The sequence below is a fragment of the Perissodus microlepis genome, chromosome 7 (assembly GCF_051167445.1).
Source record: "Perissodus microlepis isolate ML-2025 ecotype Zambia chromosome 7, ASM5116744v1, whole genome shotgun sequence".
Lineage (NCBI taxonomy): Eukaryota > Metazoa > Chordata > Actinopteri > Cichliformes > Cichlidae > Perissodus > Perissodus microlepis.
The window spans coordinates 46,219,286-46,236,306 of NC_140467.1; the positions used below are offsets into that span (position 1 = coordinate 46,219,286).

The following is a 17,021-nucleotide window of genomic DNA, read 5'->3' on the forward strand; positions in this document are numbered from 1 at the left end:
AAAGTCCCTCAGTAATATAAAGTTAAGCCACTGTTGACTTTGGGTGTAATGAAGACAGAATCAAATTAGATGGGTTTTAAAGAATTGACATGTGGATCCATTCAAATAATCTTATTTGAATTATGCACTGAAAGGAAACATGGATGAATGAATGAGACCACCACAACTCCAAAGTAAGACCGGACAAGAAATATTATTTGTATTTGTTTTTTATTATTATTTTGGCATTTCTTTGTTTTGCATTTATATTAAGCAAAGTGCATCTTATTTTTTTTCTCATCAACACATTGCACAATACATAAATAATGATGCATATAAAACGTCTTCATATTTACAATTAATAATATATTTATATATAACATAAAATACATTTTTTTCGCTTCTTTAATTAAATCCTAGTCATTTATTAAACAAAAGTCCCGTCAGAATTTTAGACTTTCTTCTTCTTTTAAATCCTTTTTTTTTCCCGTGGAGAGAAGGGAAAAAAAAAAACAAGGAACGTGGGTGTAGTCCGTTTGTGAGGGCTGTTGAAGAAGAGGGGGAAGGCTGCTGCTGCTGCTATCGGGTGTTAAAGATGACTTCCAGCCAGCATGGGCAACTACTGATGAACTGTCTGGTGTAGCACTGTCCCCAGCCTTTCACAAAGCTTATCTGCACTGTGAAGCCTGTGCGAGGCTGCTGCGTGAACTCGTGATCGTTGGGCCTCTGCAAGCTGCCGGCCTTGTCATAGTCAAAAGCTTTGATGGAAAATCCGGGGAACACCTTGTGCACCAGTAGCGTGCGCGAGTCCGGGTTATCCAGTGTGGCTGACTTAATGAAGATGGGATAGCAGCTGCGGTTGTAGACCCACACCCCGTCCGGCTCGCGCGTCAGCTGGATACCATAGCCGATCTTGGCCCGCACCATCTGCACCAGCGGGGACTTGTTTTCGGAGCAGAGCTGGCCCAGGCAGAAGCCGTTCCCCTGAGGTAGATCATAGAAGATGTCCAGAGAGGGCTCCTGGACCGAGTAGAGGCGCCCGACACGAGTCTTCTCCTCCCAGTATGCCACCACGCACCAGTGGGCCCGCTCGCCAGACTCCTGCAATGCCAGGGAATCTGAAAGGAGAAAAGAGTCAAGAGAAGGAGAGGGTTAGATTCGAGAAAACACGATGACACTGAAACATTAGGCAATAAAATACTCGAAAGGAGAGGAGAGTAAAGAGACATAAAACCAGAAAAGAACAGTGTTTTATAAACATGCCAGCTAGTAAAGGTAGATCAAGAGGTAAAGAAAAAGTCAACTATGTCGAGGAAAAACACTCCCAAAACGTATTAAAACGTTGCTACTTCAGAACAGTTTCTTCCTCATTCCCTGTTTGGGAAATGGGGAATTTACTTTTGTCAAGAGCCAAAGCTAAACTGTCATCCTCAATTTCTGCCACACAGGAAAACCATGTTGGAATTCCTGGACTTCAGACAAGAAAAGCAACTCTGAGACACTGGCAGGCAAGCGTCCACACGCAGTACAATATTTATCTAGGCATTAAATGCTTATCTTCTGTCTGGCTCGCTGTATTTTTGTTGCGGCGTGGCCAACAATGTGCTGACGTCAACCGACTGTCCGATCGTCTCCCCGTCTCTCTCTCGATGGCAACGAGCTTCACCCCACTGGAGGAAATGATAGGAAACCGTCTTCGAATTTATGCGTGACGGAGATTAACCTGAGATGGCAAGAGGAACTGGAAGGCTCCATCTCCCGTAAACACGTAAACCGTGTTTAGCTGACAAGCAAGGCGGGCTGTTAACTCTCAAAAACCTCCCAGTTGTCTGAATCGTTGACAAGCTAGGCCTCTGCAGTCTAAAGTTTCTCTTGAGCGTAAAAAAAGTGTAGCGTTGGCCACGCTCCAGTTTCCAAACTCCCCCCCCTCCACCACCCTTTAGAGTGCCTCCTGCGCCATGCCTCGCGCCCCCTCGCCACCCTCCCAACCCTTCATATCTCTATTCCACAGAAATCTGGCTCCCAGCTACTCCCAGAGAGAAGAGTGGGAGCCAGTCAGGCGCAAGGGAAATAGAGGGAGACAGAGAAGAGAGGGCGAGAGGAAAAGAAAGAGGAGGTGGGCAGGGGAGGGAAGGCTTTTCACATATTTTGACTGTTACTTTTGCAACTTTGCTTCCTCTCGTGGTTTTTTAGGAGCCTCCTGCGCCTTTGGGGGGGGGTCATCGTATAATCGCCTCAACTTCTATCTAACTGTTCGGCCATCTTTTATACTTTCCGTCTTCCTCACACACACACACATTTACAAAATGAGACATGCAAAGGTTAAAAGTTTGCAAAGGGAAACAGATATGAAAAACAGATATGAAAAAAAAATGGACAGAGCCCCTCTCAGTTGCAACCATTCAACTCCACAGCCACCACCCCCCCACCCCACCACCCCTCTTTCTTTAATCTGGCAGTGGCTGTGAATGTAACCGGTAATTTGGAAGGTCCCGTCTGAGAAAAACTGCAACATTAATGTGGCAGGATCTGTGCTGGCCCAAGCCGACTTACCCCAGCCTGTCATTAGCCTTCATTAGAGGAGAAAAAAGAAAAAAAAAAAGGGAGACAAAGACAACACCGGGGGAAGAGACAGAAACAGGAGGAGAGAGAAGGGAGCACCAAAAAAAAGGAGCATGCCTTCCATAAAACAAGAGTGGCTGAGCTCTTTGAAGTTGGTCTGAGCCGAGCCTCGGGGAGTTTATCGTAAATCCATCCTCGTGGGGTGCTGGGGGAAACTAAGTACCTAGCTCTCTACCTCAGGCCAAACTGGAGGAAACGAAAGGTTCATCTTTGAGATAAGAGACAGAAAGTGTCATCTGTATCTCAGGCCGGTGTCACACAGTCTTGCACGTACAGGGGCTGATGGGCAAAGAGGACCGAGTGGACTGGACTTTCTTAACAGCTGACAGCGGGCCTGCTGGCAGAGCTCACCTGTGGGGCCCTTGTGTGTTTGTTATTGCTGAGAGAGACAGGGCCTGGCGTCAGAGGTCATTAGAGCGGCTGCCTGTCTGAGCCTGTCATTGCAGCCTGAAAACACCCTGCTATTCAGGACTACACTAACTGCGTTTCACCCCCACCCTCTCCTTCCCCCATCTCCCTAGTCATCCTCCCCTCTCAGAAGCTCGCTCAGACTGTAGGTAAGCGAGAACCGCAGAGGAGAAAAGAGATGAAAGGATAAAACGTACGCAAGGCAGACAAACGGAAAGGGAACTTATAATAGACAGGCCAGGTAGCAAAGCAGCACGGAAAGTAGGATCCAAATCCTTTTATAGCTTAAAGCTGCACCACTGTATTTTTAAAAGAACACTACAAGTGCCGTCTTGCTGGACAGTTAAGTTAAGGCCTGATCCAAGCTCTAATAAACAGTGCATGCCACTCATAATCCAGCTCAAATGGCCCTCACAGGTAAACAAACACCAACTTTCACTGTTCAGCAAAGCAGCAGAGCCGAAACCAGCCAAGATCCTTAGGGTGCCGCCTCAGGAAGAGTATGTTCGCAGGTTGTCCTGACAGCAGATGAGCTTGCACCTCATACTGATGAACATTAAATGAACAGACACATACACATATATTAATATAGGTGAAAGACACACTCTTTATCTGTGGGCCCCCATATCAATGCGCCTTGAGCGTGAGGCGAGACTCATTTAAACTGATTTAAATTTTTAACACATTTTTTGCGAGGTGTCTGCCAGTCTGCCTCCTCGCGTTACCGTCTGACACTATTTCAGGTGCGTCTGGTGTAGGTGCGTGCGAAGCTGTGCCGTCAGAGCCCCTGTCCTAGCGTGTTTCCATCAGATACGGTCTCTGAAATGCTCCGAAGGCTGTCTTATTCTCTCGTCTGTGCATCCGTCTGCCCGTCCAAGTCTTAGCCCCGGCCTACCCCCACCTGCTCGTCTGCACCCTGTCCTTTCAGGCTACTTCATCACTGGAGATAAGCTGGCTAGCTAGCAGCCCTCAGGCCATCTGTCACCCCAGCCCTTTATGTTCTGCCCCTGTCTGCTGCTCTGTCCCATGGGGTCCACATGTAACCCCCCAACCCTCTATCCCCAAATAGAAAAACAGTTTTCATGCTAGTTTACTAAGAAGAATGCCAAAACGATGCTGCAGGATGTATGGGCTAACGTGACTACTGGTTATGAGCAAATCAGCATATTTCTAGCTGTATTTTTTTTCTTCATTTTTGGTATTTAATGCACCATCAGCTTGGAGATAAGACCGCTGCAGCATATGAGGAAATTATAAATACATGTTGTTAAATAAACATCCCATGCAGAGCAGCATTTTTAGCACATAATAGCAGATTTGGCAAATGGTCAGGGTGTTAGCTCCACTGTGGTTTTTAATGGTCCCCAGGCTTAAAGAGCGGACGCCACGCTAGCTGAGACAATTGGACTCAGTTTGAAGGGAGGAGGGGTGGAGTGGGGGTGGCAGACTAGGTGCTTCTCAGTCTGCAAAGGTTAATCATTACCTCTGTCTGACTCCACACACACACACACACACACACACACACCCACACCAAGTTGTTTCTATTCTTAGAAGTCAGCACTGTCACAGAATTACACATTAACGCCATCATGGACACACACACAAAAAACCCCTCCAACCTTCTGTTCTGAACTACACGTTCAACATCTGCAAATAGTGAGGAGGCTCCTGAGAACCGTCTCGCATCGATCCCTGAGAGCTATGTGTGTGTGTGTGTGTGTGTGTTTGTGCTTGTCTCAACTCAGACGTGTAATGACCCTGTCGTCATCACACACACACAGAGCGCAGCTGAAAACAGGAATGAGGAAGACATAAAGGATACAACACCACTGGGGTGGGGGAAAGGGCCCTTCACGGTGCCTTATTTTCCAAGTCAACACCCTCTCTCAAGCAGGGGGGAAAGTCTATCCCAGAGGTCAAGGGTCAACCTTGAGGCATTCCTTTTGCTCTCTCTGCCATGACGTATATGCTCAACCCTGTGTGTTTGTGTGTGTGTGTGTGCCTGAAAGCCTGGCATTTCTCACTCTGTGTTCACAAAGAAATGTAGTCTCATTGATTTTAGTGTAATCAACAGCAAACTTTCCGCCTTCTCACAACTACTACTGGCTGATCAGCTCACTTTTTTCACCGCAAGAGACAGAAATGTCAGATGTTCTGCGTGTTACCGTTGTCTCACATTAGCACAGACCACAGATTATAGACAGTATACAGTCTGGCTGGTGTTTCTCAAGTGCTGAAAGACAACGACCAAGTCTACACTTGTTTGTGATTGATTACTTGTTGTGCAGCAGAGCATGCAGCTATTAACAAAAAAAAAGCCATTAACTTGGGCTAAATTATGTTATTTATCAACTCAATTGCACTGTTTCTTCAAAGAATACAAACTCAAGCTAACATTGCAAAAACAAGAAAGCGAAAGAAGATGAGAAAATGAAAATCCTGCAAGTCACCTGCATTACTCACAATGCATCTTGACATTTCTTGGTAAGTCCACACTGATGCTACGTCAAGTGATATAAGCCATTTATAGAAGTGGCATAGAGGGGGGGGGGGGGGGGGGGGGTGCAAATGTGCAAAAATGACTAATACGGCCATTTTCACCATGCATCAAGCAGTGAAACTACTTTTACTGCTTTAAGTGTCCCATTGTGTCTGTCGAATGCCACCATTTGCAAATTGAGAGCGAAGAAGAAGAAATGATGCACCAAAAGGCAGAGTAGGAGAAAAAAAAGAAAGAAAGGAAGACAACTGAAAGGCAGTGGGTTTCGTAGCAGACAGAGGAAGTGGTGCCAGGTTGGGTACGATGCAAAGTCTTACTCCCCGCCCCCTAGCTCAGGAAACATAAATAAGCCCCGATGGCAGGAAAACCACCAAGGGGAGTGGCACGGTTTCGCTATCAACAGATCTGACTCCTTGCAGAAACACAGATAGAGAGAATGAGTTGCAGACACGCCATCTCTAACATGAACCATCCAGCCACGACGGAGGGGGGAGAGAGATAAGGAGAAGAAATGTTGCATGCCTCCCCCCCCAAATGTCTCCATCTATGGTATAATTTTCTCTTGAGTGGACGTTCCTGCCGTAATTACACGATCCGCATGTCTTGAAGTCGCTCAGGCGTGGTGTTCTCCGCGGCTTGTGACAAAACACAGGGCCGTTTCGTAATGAAACGGGGCGGCCGGCGGCTTCCATCTGGATCCACATTATCACTAAATTGCAGCACAATACTTTTTTCCACTCAAGGACACCCTTGTTTCCGTGTTACACCTCCTCCCTGCTCCTGCTGAGTTATTATTCCAACACTTCATCAAGCTGACCCCAACACACACACACACACACAGCCACTCCCTGCAGCCCAGATTTCCCAGGGTGACAGGACAAATAAACACCAGCTAGTTGGCTACAAGGTGCCAGGCAGACTGCAGTGATGTCATCAGCTCACTTTTTGCAAACGCACAGGTCGAGAGATTACCCGCAGGATCTGTATCTCAGGAGCCATTTATACACACAGACACAGACAGATGGACAGACAATAACCTGCATTGTTGTGGCACAGAAAAACCAAAAAAAAAACACACCGTGGGAACTAAACAACTAGCAGAGCCAGTTGCATGTGATCAGAGGTTTTTGTTGCATTCCTACTCTGTTATTAATCGTCATACACCTCTACGCGTCTGCGAGCGAGCATGCATGTGCGTGCGCTTTTTTGTGTGTGTGTGTGTGTGTGGGTGAGGGTGGTTGTGCCAATGCTCAGGATAGAGATGTGGCTACCGACGGGGTTTGGGCCTGTCACCAAGATGAAGAGAGACAGAGCGAGAGGGAGAGACAATTACACACCCCTCCACTCTGAGTACACAAAAGACAAACCGACTACATGAATGAGCAGGCGGGAGGGTGGAGACGGCAGTACTTTGTGTCACACTAGAAATTTCACACACACACACACACACACGCAGGTTTACAGGCATGTGTCTCCACTTATTTCCATTCCTGTTTTTATCCAGTTAAAGACGGCTTCTATCCCTTCCTTCCTCTATCCACTTCGCACGCTCTGCCTCTCTCTTTCTTTCCCTCGCCTCCCTCCTTCATTCATATCTTCATACATTGAGGTAATGTCAAAATCCACTTCCACAGAGTGACTGCAAACCAAAACAATGTTCATCTTGTTCTGGGCTTCCCTCCAGCTTTGGCTCATGGCCAAATCTGCATGGGCCTCTTTTCAATCAACGGGCTCAGCAAAGGTAGGTAAATGTTTTCAACTGCAAGCGATGCTGCGAGAGGACAGGGAGCGTGTGAAGCTTCGCAAAAACTAGACACGCTTTCCTCTTCTTCCCCTTCTCTTTCCACCCCCCACCCCGCACCTCTCTATCCTCTGCTGTCTGTGTGCGCTGTTTTTTCGATTTGTGCAGCATAATGACACAGGGTGGGGAACAGAGGACAGCCAAAACCAAAATTAAGTCCCTTGCCAAGAGGCGGTTTGGCTGCCGCGCAAGGAGAGGAAGTGGGGAGTAATGAGAGATCCTGGCCCGGCACGGGGCGGCCCAGCTCTGCTCGGCTCAACTCGTTGGCTAACGCACAGCCTCCAAAATTACAGAGAAGAGAGCAGAGGAGCCGGCCACCTCTCTCTCTGCCTCTCTCCCTCTCCACCCAAAGCCGCCATCTTCTTTCCCTCTCCATTCCTTCCTCTTACTGTTCAGGCAAAGGAGAAATTTAAAAAAAGAAGAAGAAGAAGAAGAAGATCTAACCAAAAAGGAATGAAGGTACAACCAAAACAGAAACCCTGTTACGGTCAGAAAAGTGCGAATTCGCTCTACCGTAATGGGTGCCGCACGCGTTTCTCTCATGGATTAAGGAAAACAAATTTTCAGTTACTCTCTCTCTCTCTCTCTCCCTCCTTCGGTGCACTCCACTGTTTGTTTTCCGTCAAGATGAGGCCTCAGCTGCCTCCCTGTCCGCTCGCCTTTTCCTCAAAGACATGAGGTCATATCCTGCGCAGCCCTTTCCTCTCCCTGCTAACCCAAACAAGGCAGGAATGCTGAGGGAGACTGAGGGTGCTCTGTTTCTGAGCTGAGCTCCTAATTGCTGGAGTTTCTTTTGCAAAAAAAAAAAAAAAAAAAGTAAGATGCCGTCTTAGGTATTTAATACTTCATACCAAACATACAGGCCTTATCTCGCCCTCGGTTTGCACCAAAAATGGGCCGTTTCTCTGGGACCTTCAGCATGACAGCAGAACTAGTTTGATTTAATGAGCCAAGGTGCCAGGACTAAATTTAATCTCTGATGAAGGTTAAACCTCCAGCCGATTCACTGGATGACTAATTGACTGACTACAGGGCTGGCCGACTGTCTGTCGAGTGAGGTGACTGGTTGGTGGTATAAGAATACAACTGGACCTAAATTTAACCTGCACTGGGAGGAAGCGCCTGTGTGACAGTCGGCCATGCGCCAGGGCTCACACCAAGTCATTCTATCTGCCCGCCTGTGTGTATGTGTCAAAAACTGTATGTGTGTGCGTGTGTGCATGCGTACATGTCACCACAGCAAGACAGGATCCTGTTACACATAGGCACTCCGGGTCAGTCCCCAATGGCACCAACAGGCATGCCACCGACACACAAACAACACTATACATCCCAGAGAGTGGGAACATCAACAGTGGTGGCCGGTAACTTGACTTTAAAGAAGGCTTTAACAATAAAGTGCAGAAAGCTGACAGTTAATGTCTGATCCAGACTTCCACATCTTCAAATTCACAAGTCACGAATCCAAAAACTCACAACCAACAACATATTGCAAGCCTCTTTAAACTTAACAAAATGAATGATTGGCAATGTGAATGCTACCTGATCTGCTCATAAACTCAACTGAATGCACTATATGGCTTTTAACGAGTTACTTAACACCCTACAGATTCATAACTCAGAGTCCAGCACCCTCTTAACCCTGGCCTGCTCTCCATTTCAAAATCTCTCTTTTTGATCTCTCTCTTCTGTTCTTGGTTCAGTCCAAACCCCTGATCCAAGCCCTCACTCCCAGCTCAAACAGAGATCAGCACCCCGACACCCAGCTCCAGGCCTCCAGCCATCAACCCCTCCTCCTCTCCTTTTCCCTCCTCTCTACTCTGTTTCAAGCTGATGACGTGAGCCAGCGAGAGGAGCTTTGGAGCTGGTAGCCTGGCAGGCAGCCTAGTTTGCATTTGCGCTTGTCGCTGTCACAGCTCACTTAACTCCTTCCTGCCTGGATGGCTTTTCCTGCAGAGAAAGAGCCTCCTCTTTCCCGACTCTGATGTCCTTTGGTCAAGCTTCTGCTCTCGCCTCAGGTGCAGTTGCGCATTAGATCTACAGCTCGAGCCTTCTCCTACAGACAACGAGCATTTAATTACTGCACTACAACGCCAAAGCAGAGAAGAAGTGGCACAACTCTTGCTCACTCCCAAGTCTTTCCCACTCTCCTTCCCTGAGAGCCACCCTCCTCTCCCTCTCTGTAAATATGTCTGGAGAAGAACATAAAAAGGGCAGAGTGAGTGAATTAGAAGGTCAGCAGCGGGCCTCTGGGAGAGCCATGTTTCTTTTGTCAGAGCCCCAGAGGGAGGGAGCAAAGAGGGAAGCAGGGAATGAAGGAAGGGAGGGAGTGAGAGGACGAATGGATTAGCCATTTTTTTTTCTTGGCTTGCCAGGGAAATCATGAGGGCAGAGCACTGGAGCCACCCCGCCTGGCCTTTTCTACCTCTAATGCTTTTTACTGAGGAGACCCATTCACTGAAACGCTGCCATGTCACCCTCGCCAGGAAAGAAAACAGGGGTAGGAGGAGGAGGGGTGGCATGTATACTTCACTGAGGGAGGGGAAAAAGGAAGGGAGGGGAGTACGAGGAGGCCTGTTAAGACTCCACTTCTTGGGTTTCACCGCTTGAACTGGGCCTAAAATGTGTCTTTAGTTAATGCACACTGGGCCTACTTTAGTGTCCATCTGATGGTCTGGCAGAGGAGGCGGAGGAGAGTAGAGACTGATTTTTAGGTTCTCTGTTCCTCTAACACACACACAGGCAGACAAGCAGGCTAACCCCACCACTAAACAAAGGAGGGGGGTGGAACGGGCAGCGAACACCAACTGACATAAAACAGGCTTTAAAGGCTCGGTAATGAGAACCATCTGAGGCCAAGGAAAGCAGAGAAAAGCACAGAGCAATCTCAGGCAAACGGCGAACAAACTCTTTCTCTCTCGCGAACACCCATCTTAGTCTGGAGCCTGCGGATGGGGGCAACGGGCAGGGAAGGTGGCGCTGCCAGAGGGAGATTATGCGGGAAACGCCGAAGAAGCTCGAAATACATCCTGCCAGGGAGGTTGAAGAAAGAAAGACGCCTGTGTCTCACTCTTATCCCCACAGAGCCCGGAGGAGGATCTAACAAATACGTCCCCTGTACGCGCAAACACACCCAAACAAACACTCATGTCTGTCGAAGCCAGCTTTTTTTGCTCACATTTTTCCTCCCTCAATACCACACACACAGAACATATTCTTCTCCAAACAACGCTTGAGCGTGTTTGTCTTCCATTACAACACAACACGGAAAGGGGATGAGAGGGAACGGGGAAGGAAAAGGAGAAGAGTGGAGCGTTGTTCAAAGAGCCAGGAGGGAGGAATTTATGTGGATGTGGGAGAAATACGCTGCCCTCCTTCAACGGCTTTTTTTATTACAGAGGGGAAGCAGGGGCCCCCACAATCACCGCCTCCATCATCGCAAGTATGGAGGGAATACGTGTGGTTGTTGGGAAGAATCAATAGAAGAGGAAAAGGAAGACATAAGTGGAATGGATTGGGAGAAAAAGAGCAGAAAAATGGGTAATAGTAGGAATATTTACCTGAAAGCCCCACAGGGGCCGAGTAAGTCGTTCCTCCAGTTTCACTGGATGAAGGTCCAGAGTCTGGAGAATCTAATGGAGAAAGAGAAGAGTTTGAATCAGTGTGTGTGCATTTACATGGCAGTGAGAGGAGACAGCACAGCAGCAGCTGCGAGGCCGTCAATCACTCTGGTGAAATCAATGCCTAATGAAGACGCTGACGACGAAGCTCGCACCCTCACACATACGCACAGGAGACTTACAGCGGAGCGCTTCTCACACCCCTGATAATCCCCCATAATCCACTGCTTCAGGAGGAACGTTAGCCCGGCTTCCCCTGCACAGACGAGCTGCTGATCCGAAAAGAGGTGTATTCTTTCTGCTAACGACTGAGCGGAGGGTTCAGTCTGGGCACGATAAACCCCGCTCAATAACCCAACATTACACCACCGCTCTGGGTCTGAGCAGACCGGGCTTGTGTAAAAGATCTGAATGTCAAACCGACATCGGAGTCTTCACGCCAAAAAGCAAACAGAGCTGTCAAAGATGCAAAAACAAGCCTCGAAATCATTTAGTGGGCTCAAAAAAGGCTCAAAAAAAAGTTGCTTATTCTAAATGTTCTTCATGGTGAACCAGCAGATGGGCGCAATAGAGAGAGAGAAAACTAGACCTGCTCTCTCCTTCGCTTTGCATTTGAATGCTAAACTCCCACTAAGACTTGTAATGTAGACTAGTTTCAACACGACACCTGAATGGAGCTTCAACAAAACCACAGCATGTGCTGGGAGAGGGCTAGGACCAATGCAGACTGCTGCTGGTAGCTTGGGATTTATTAATGATATATTCCTTTTGCGTCAACAATGCTCACCACCACAGTATGGAGCGGTGGTCAGCGCCACTCTCACTGAAGTGTAAGGTCAGTGAAGTTTTCCCAACTCCAAAGCACGCGCTCTGACTGCTCAACAAGGCGCCAAAAAGCGTTATATTTATTTGCACCTACAGAAGTAATCCACGTATGGCAAGGAGTGCTATTGTGTTTCTGCTGAAAGCAGCTGACAGAGAGCCGACCAGAGCGGTTTCGCTGCTCCCTTCCCACCCCGGCCCGTCCAAACGCAGCCCATGCTGCTGCGGTCACGGTAACGAGATGCACGGGCATAACCTGAGCCTGCCTCGCTTTCACCGGCTGCCAACGGCCTTGCCCTGGTCTCCCGGGCAACAGTTCACAGCTGACCACAGGGCTGAGGTGGGGGGGGCATCAGAGAGAAGGAACTAAACAGTGTGTGATTTATATTCCCCAGAGCTGAAACAAGGTAGCGTTTTATGTCTGGCCTGCTTTCATATTGACCGCCACTGCTGGAGTGGGCAGGTACCATGACACGCATAACCCCCCCCACCCCCCCCCCCCACCCCCACCCTCACCCACTTCCTGCTTGCTGGAATCATAAAACCATCATCATAAAATTCATGGCCCTTCCGCTCCGTGCAAATTATTTAGCAACGTCCAATCACCCTCCATGCAGATTTCTCTGAATGTCATGAGGATTTACCACATCCTCAGATAAACCAAACACACAGAGAATTCTACAGAAAACTGTAATAACGTCCAGCTACATGAACAAGCTGATGACTGACAGTTCCCTGAGGCGGTAGGGAAAAACCCCTGGCTTTTTTTTTTTTTTTAACTTTTTTGCATGATAAGCTTATTTGTCCCGTGTGCATACAAGTGTGTGCGTGCACTCTCCACCACGCTGCAGTGTTTTATTAATACTTCTTTCACCCTACTCTGCCAATAAGGAGACGCGCAGACAGACACGGGTCGTCTCCAAGTAACCACAACCGCAGCTACGCGGGCTTAACGCAACCGAACGAGGAAAGAGAGCAGCAGGTACGCTCCGCAGAGGCGTAACACTGACACATCTGCTTGCACGCACACATTTTCTGTGGGTTTTTCTTTTTTGGGGGGGGGGGTGGGGGGGGGGATTTAATTCCCATTCAGGCTGGTATGAGTTGTATAATCATTTCCTTTGTGTGCATCCAGCCTTCTTTTCCTATTTACATTCTTGTTTCCTTTCATCAGGGGAAAGTCTCCAACTGAACTCGTACGGAGACGCCACTGCAACTCGACAGGGCAGACTTCACATCAGCTGAGTGTTAAGCACTGAGGACTGAGCTGCGGCTTTTTTGTTTTCTTTTCTTTTCTTTTTTTCTTTCCAACACTTTAGATCAACCCTACTTGTATTTAACTTTTTGAAAAAGGCTCTTTAAGGACAACATCACTGCTAAAGCGGTGATGACAAAGACGGAGGGAAGGAGGAGGGGGGCTTTGAAGAACCGCAGCTGCAGCTGCAATGACTTCCTATTGTTTCCACTCACTCAAAGCCACTTTCTCCTCTTCTCCTGACTAACTGGCTGGCCGGTCGCCTAACTGGTCATTGTTTAACTCCTTCACTTGTAGACAGCAAGATGATGAGCAAACGAGCAAAAAAACAACACAAAACACAGAGGACGGGATGGGAAATTATGTAGATCTCACACTATTCTAGCTACAGTGTGAAGTTTAACACACTGAAAACTGACTTTGCCTTGTTTGACATAACTTGATGCCACTTTCCTGAACAGAGGAAGAGAATGACAGCAGGAGCGATGTGTGGAGCGAAGTGCACAATTAACACTGTTGCAACAGTTACGCTTTAGATGTGGAAGAAATTACAACAAAGCCTCTCTTCTGTTCTGTAAGACATCAAACCGGGAAATGGGGACAGTGACACCCCCAGCTATACACACACAGACACACACTAGAGACACACAAGCCTTCACCCTCATTCTGTTGATTAATTCAGCTGATAAAGACTGGCTGGCTCCAGAGACGCCGCTGTCTGTCTGTTTCTCCCTGTGCTGCGATTCACAAGAGATAGACGAACACACAAACAAACCACCCCCCTTTAGCCGCACACACACACACAGGAACACACAGGCTGCCCCCGGTGATGTGCCAGTCAGTCAGTCTATAGCTGGTGTCTCAACTTTGTACTGCCTTGCCCTGGCTGTCAGCCATGCTGGAAATGGCTAGCCAGTCAGCCAGGCGTGCCACTCCACTGCTATCATAAATCACAACATAACATGGAGCCATTTCCTACACACACACACACACACACGCACTGGAGAGGCACAGACAACACAAACATTCATAAATGCAACATAGCCTTTTAGATGGAAATGTTATGCAAAAACAAATGCGCTTCTGGCAATAACATGAATGCATATATTTATGCATGAACAGCAAGCTCACCTGGTGGTTTAAGATAGTCCATGGGATAGCGGGAATATGGTGGAGGAGGAGACTCTGTATGGAGAAAAAAATGAGTACATGAGGGAAAAAAAGGGAAAACAAGGGAGAGATCGAAACTTTATGATAAGATTTGTCATTTTTCAGGGGGGAAAGATTTGTGTCTGTCAGCTCCGCCTGGAGAGGCAGGCTGAGAGGCCGGCTGGGCGGCTATTGCCTTTCATTGGCAGGCAGATAAACAGGGGGGGGCCGCCTGGCGCCAGAAGGGCCACTATCAGCGTCTAGGACAAACTGAGATACGGGCCTCTTTTGGCCCGGGACGCCAAGCAAACGCGCGCACTCAAGCGAGCGCGTGCACGCACATACACACAGAGACCCTGGAAAAACTTCACCGTGGAAAGACTGGAAGACTGTAAAGCCCTGTGCACTTTGGAAATGCCATCTATGAAAGGTTTAAATAGCAGAAAGGCTTTGTTGTTGTTTGGAAAGCGCATATTTGAAGTGCCAAAAATAAAATAAAGCATGTTCTTTAAGTTTGGATACGTTAGGATACATGTTACCGTTTTTACAACACGGCCAATCAATCAATTATTATTTTAGTCAAATGACATGCCAAACTCGGATTTAATGGCGCCACACTTCCGAAAAGATGGGAAGGTGTTTGGGGGGGGGGGGGGGGGTCTCAGCACGCTAGTTTGACCTTATGGAAACTCAACACAACTGTGCCAATAGAGGTGATGTCATTTGAATTAGGCTAATTAGCTCTTTAGGTAATTCTGACATGATGTCACAGCATCTGAACTTGAACTTGCTCTGAAATAAGGCCAGAGAATTCAAAATACTTGCTGCCAATAAACAGATAAATAAACAAACGTGTCTATTTTCATAAAAATCCAACTCACCGAGTTCACAGAGCCTGCTCATGTGGTGGGGATTGCAGCAAACAAGCTCTGGGTTGATTTTCCCGTAGGATTCACAGCAAGACAGCCTCTTCAACTCCGAGGAATGCCTGAGGTCCGGCCACCTGAACACTTTGTAGAGCAGCATGGGGAGAGAGTAAGACTGTTGACCCACTTTGGCGTCCACTTTGCTGGGCAGGAGCAAGCAGGGGCTGCGGGCACCCCCTTTGGACTCCACTGCCTGCAAAAGCACCTCCAATTGTTTCTCTTTGATCTTTTTCAGTATCGAGTGGGTCAACGCCTTCAATTCAGCCTCCGACCCTGCGTTGGACTTGGCCACCTTTGTCGTTTTGCCCATGCAGCAGCCCCCGGAGCCATGCGTCCCTCTATCCGTTTCCCCGTCGCCCTCCACGGGCGCACGGCTCCTCCAGAGTCGCCGGACGAGCCCCGATCGTTTGGTCCTAAACATGCGGGACGAAAAGAGGGTTTCCCGGCTAAAAAACGAGCATTGTGTCCGCAAATCATGAAGATTCCGGGATCCGAGTCCAGGCGGTGATAAGCAGCCTGAGAAAAGACGGTGGAAAAACTGTGGTCTGGACAAGCAGAGGAAATCTGTAGCATACGCCAGTCTCTTTCGCCGTCTTCTGCAAACCAGATCACCAAAAAAAAGCAGGCAGGGTTCACGGGACAGTTAACTTTTCCTCCGGGGATAAGTCACCATCACCTTCGGGAATTTAAGACTTGTGTCTGATGACGAAAACCTAGCAGAATGTGATCGTTAAAGCGAATGGGGGAGCAACCCTGCTGCGCGGAGCCGAAATGTGTTACAATTTTCACTTGGTGATGTGCAACCCAGAGCAGTGAGCTGACCCCTTAAAAATTCTCCAGGCAGATTTTTCAGCAAATAAACACTGCCTTAGAAAAAAAGAACGAAAAAAGCTTTCTGCCAGTTCGCAGTAGCTTTAATGGAAATTACAGAACGTGGGGCCTAATTAAGCCTAAAATGTTATGGCAATTATCCCATGAAAACCGAAGCTCGCTGCCGTGTCTTCAAGAGCATTAATCCACAAAAATCCGTGATCCAAACTGCACAGAGTGCGGTTCTCCACCGGGCATGCGGAGGCTTTATTTATTTGTTTATTTGTTTATCCGCTATCGTCCAAATATGCCAATCGTCTGCAGAGGATGTGGTCTGCCCGGGTTGAGATGAGCCAGGGAGCAAAAATCCAGGTCTGAATCTCTCACCCAAGTTGAGTTGCGTTTCTAAAGCCCGGAGAGAGAGAGAGAGAAAACACTCGTCCAGCAGCCGAGCGTTTCGACCTGTTTCAACACACAGGCGAACCTTTTTCTTTTTTTTTCTGAGCGTTAAAATAATCCCAAGCTCGTATCTCACGCGAAGTTTCCGTGGAAGAGAGAGCGAGCCGCCGACTGCGATCTCGAGGGGGAGTATGAGGCTCTCTGTAAATGAGGCGGATGGTTTGGGTGCCCTTGCTCCGTCTCCAGTCTCCAGTGCGCATTGACGCGCCCGGTCACGTGTGTGTCTAGACACCCTGTCGCTTAAAAGAAATGTGATTGTGTGTTGCGCAAACAACAGATCAAGCAGAGCCTGCGGCGCACTCACACACACACACACACACACACACAAAACCTTTGAAAGGAGGAAAGTTTGGGGGCAAAAAGTTGCCAGAAGGGTAAAGTTGAGAAACTGTGACATGATATACAGTCTTACAAGAAATTTCTCTCGTCACTGTTTAATGCTGAATAATTGACAGCGCGATAGTGACGTAAATTTGGCCCCTTAGTGTCATATAAACGTTTTTTAAGTTTACTTGATGATTGTAAACTCAAATGTCCTTTTCGAGCTCCAACCACGTCTAATAGCTCTGTTATCTCAGCTTTACTAACACTGGCTTCATATTAAAGCAGCTCTGTTGCTGATGTGTGCGTGTGTGTCATTTAAGCTAGAAACACTCTGATTTCCACCTTT

General features: G+C 47.9%; 1 protein-coding gene across 1 annotated transcript; it reads right to left on the bottom strand.

Annotated features, from left to right (window-relative positions):
- Nucleotides 1-193: 193 nt before the first annotated feature.
- On the bottom strand, nucleotides 194-16,602 carry smad7 (SMAD family member 7). The gene is made up of 4 exons (XM_084935415.1): nucleotides 15,038-16,602; nucleotides 14,139-14,192; nucleotides 10,871-10,942; nucleotides 194-1,097 (listed from the first exon to the last, which is right to left on the bottom strand). The coding sequence occupies exons 1-4, from the start codon at nucleotides 15,501-15,503 to the stop codon at nucleotides 559-561; spliced, it is 1,131 nt and encodes a 376-aa protein (XP_084791541.1). The 5' UTR covers nucleotides 15,504-16,602; the 3' UTR covers nucleotides 194-558.
- Between the last annotated feature and the right edge of the window lie 419 nt (nucleotides 16,603-17,021).

Coding starts and splice junctions, on each gene's coding strand:
- smad7 (XM_084935415.1), bottom strand. CDS start 15,503: ATGTTTAGGACCAAACGATCGGGGCTCGTCCGGCGACTCTGGAGGAGC. Junction 14,193..15,037: donor GAGCAGGCTCTGTGAACTCG/GTGAGTTGGATT, acceptor TTCTCCATACAG/AGTCTCCTCCTCCACCATAT. Junction 1,098..10,870: donor GGCCCCTGTGGGGCTTTCAG/GTAAATATTCCT, acceptor TTCTCCTTTCAG/ATTCCCTGGCATTGCAGGAG.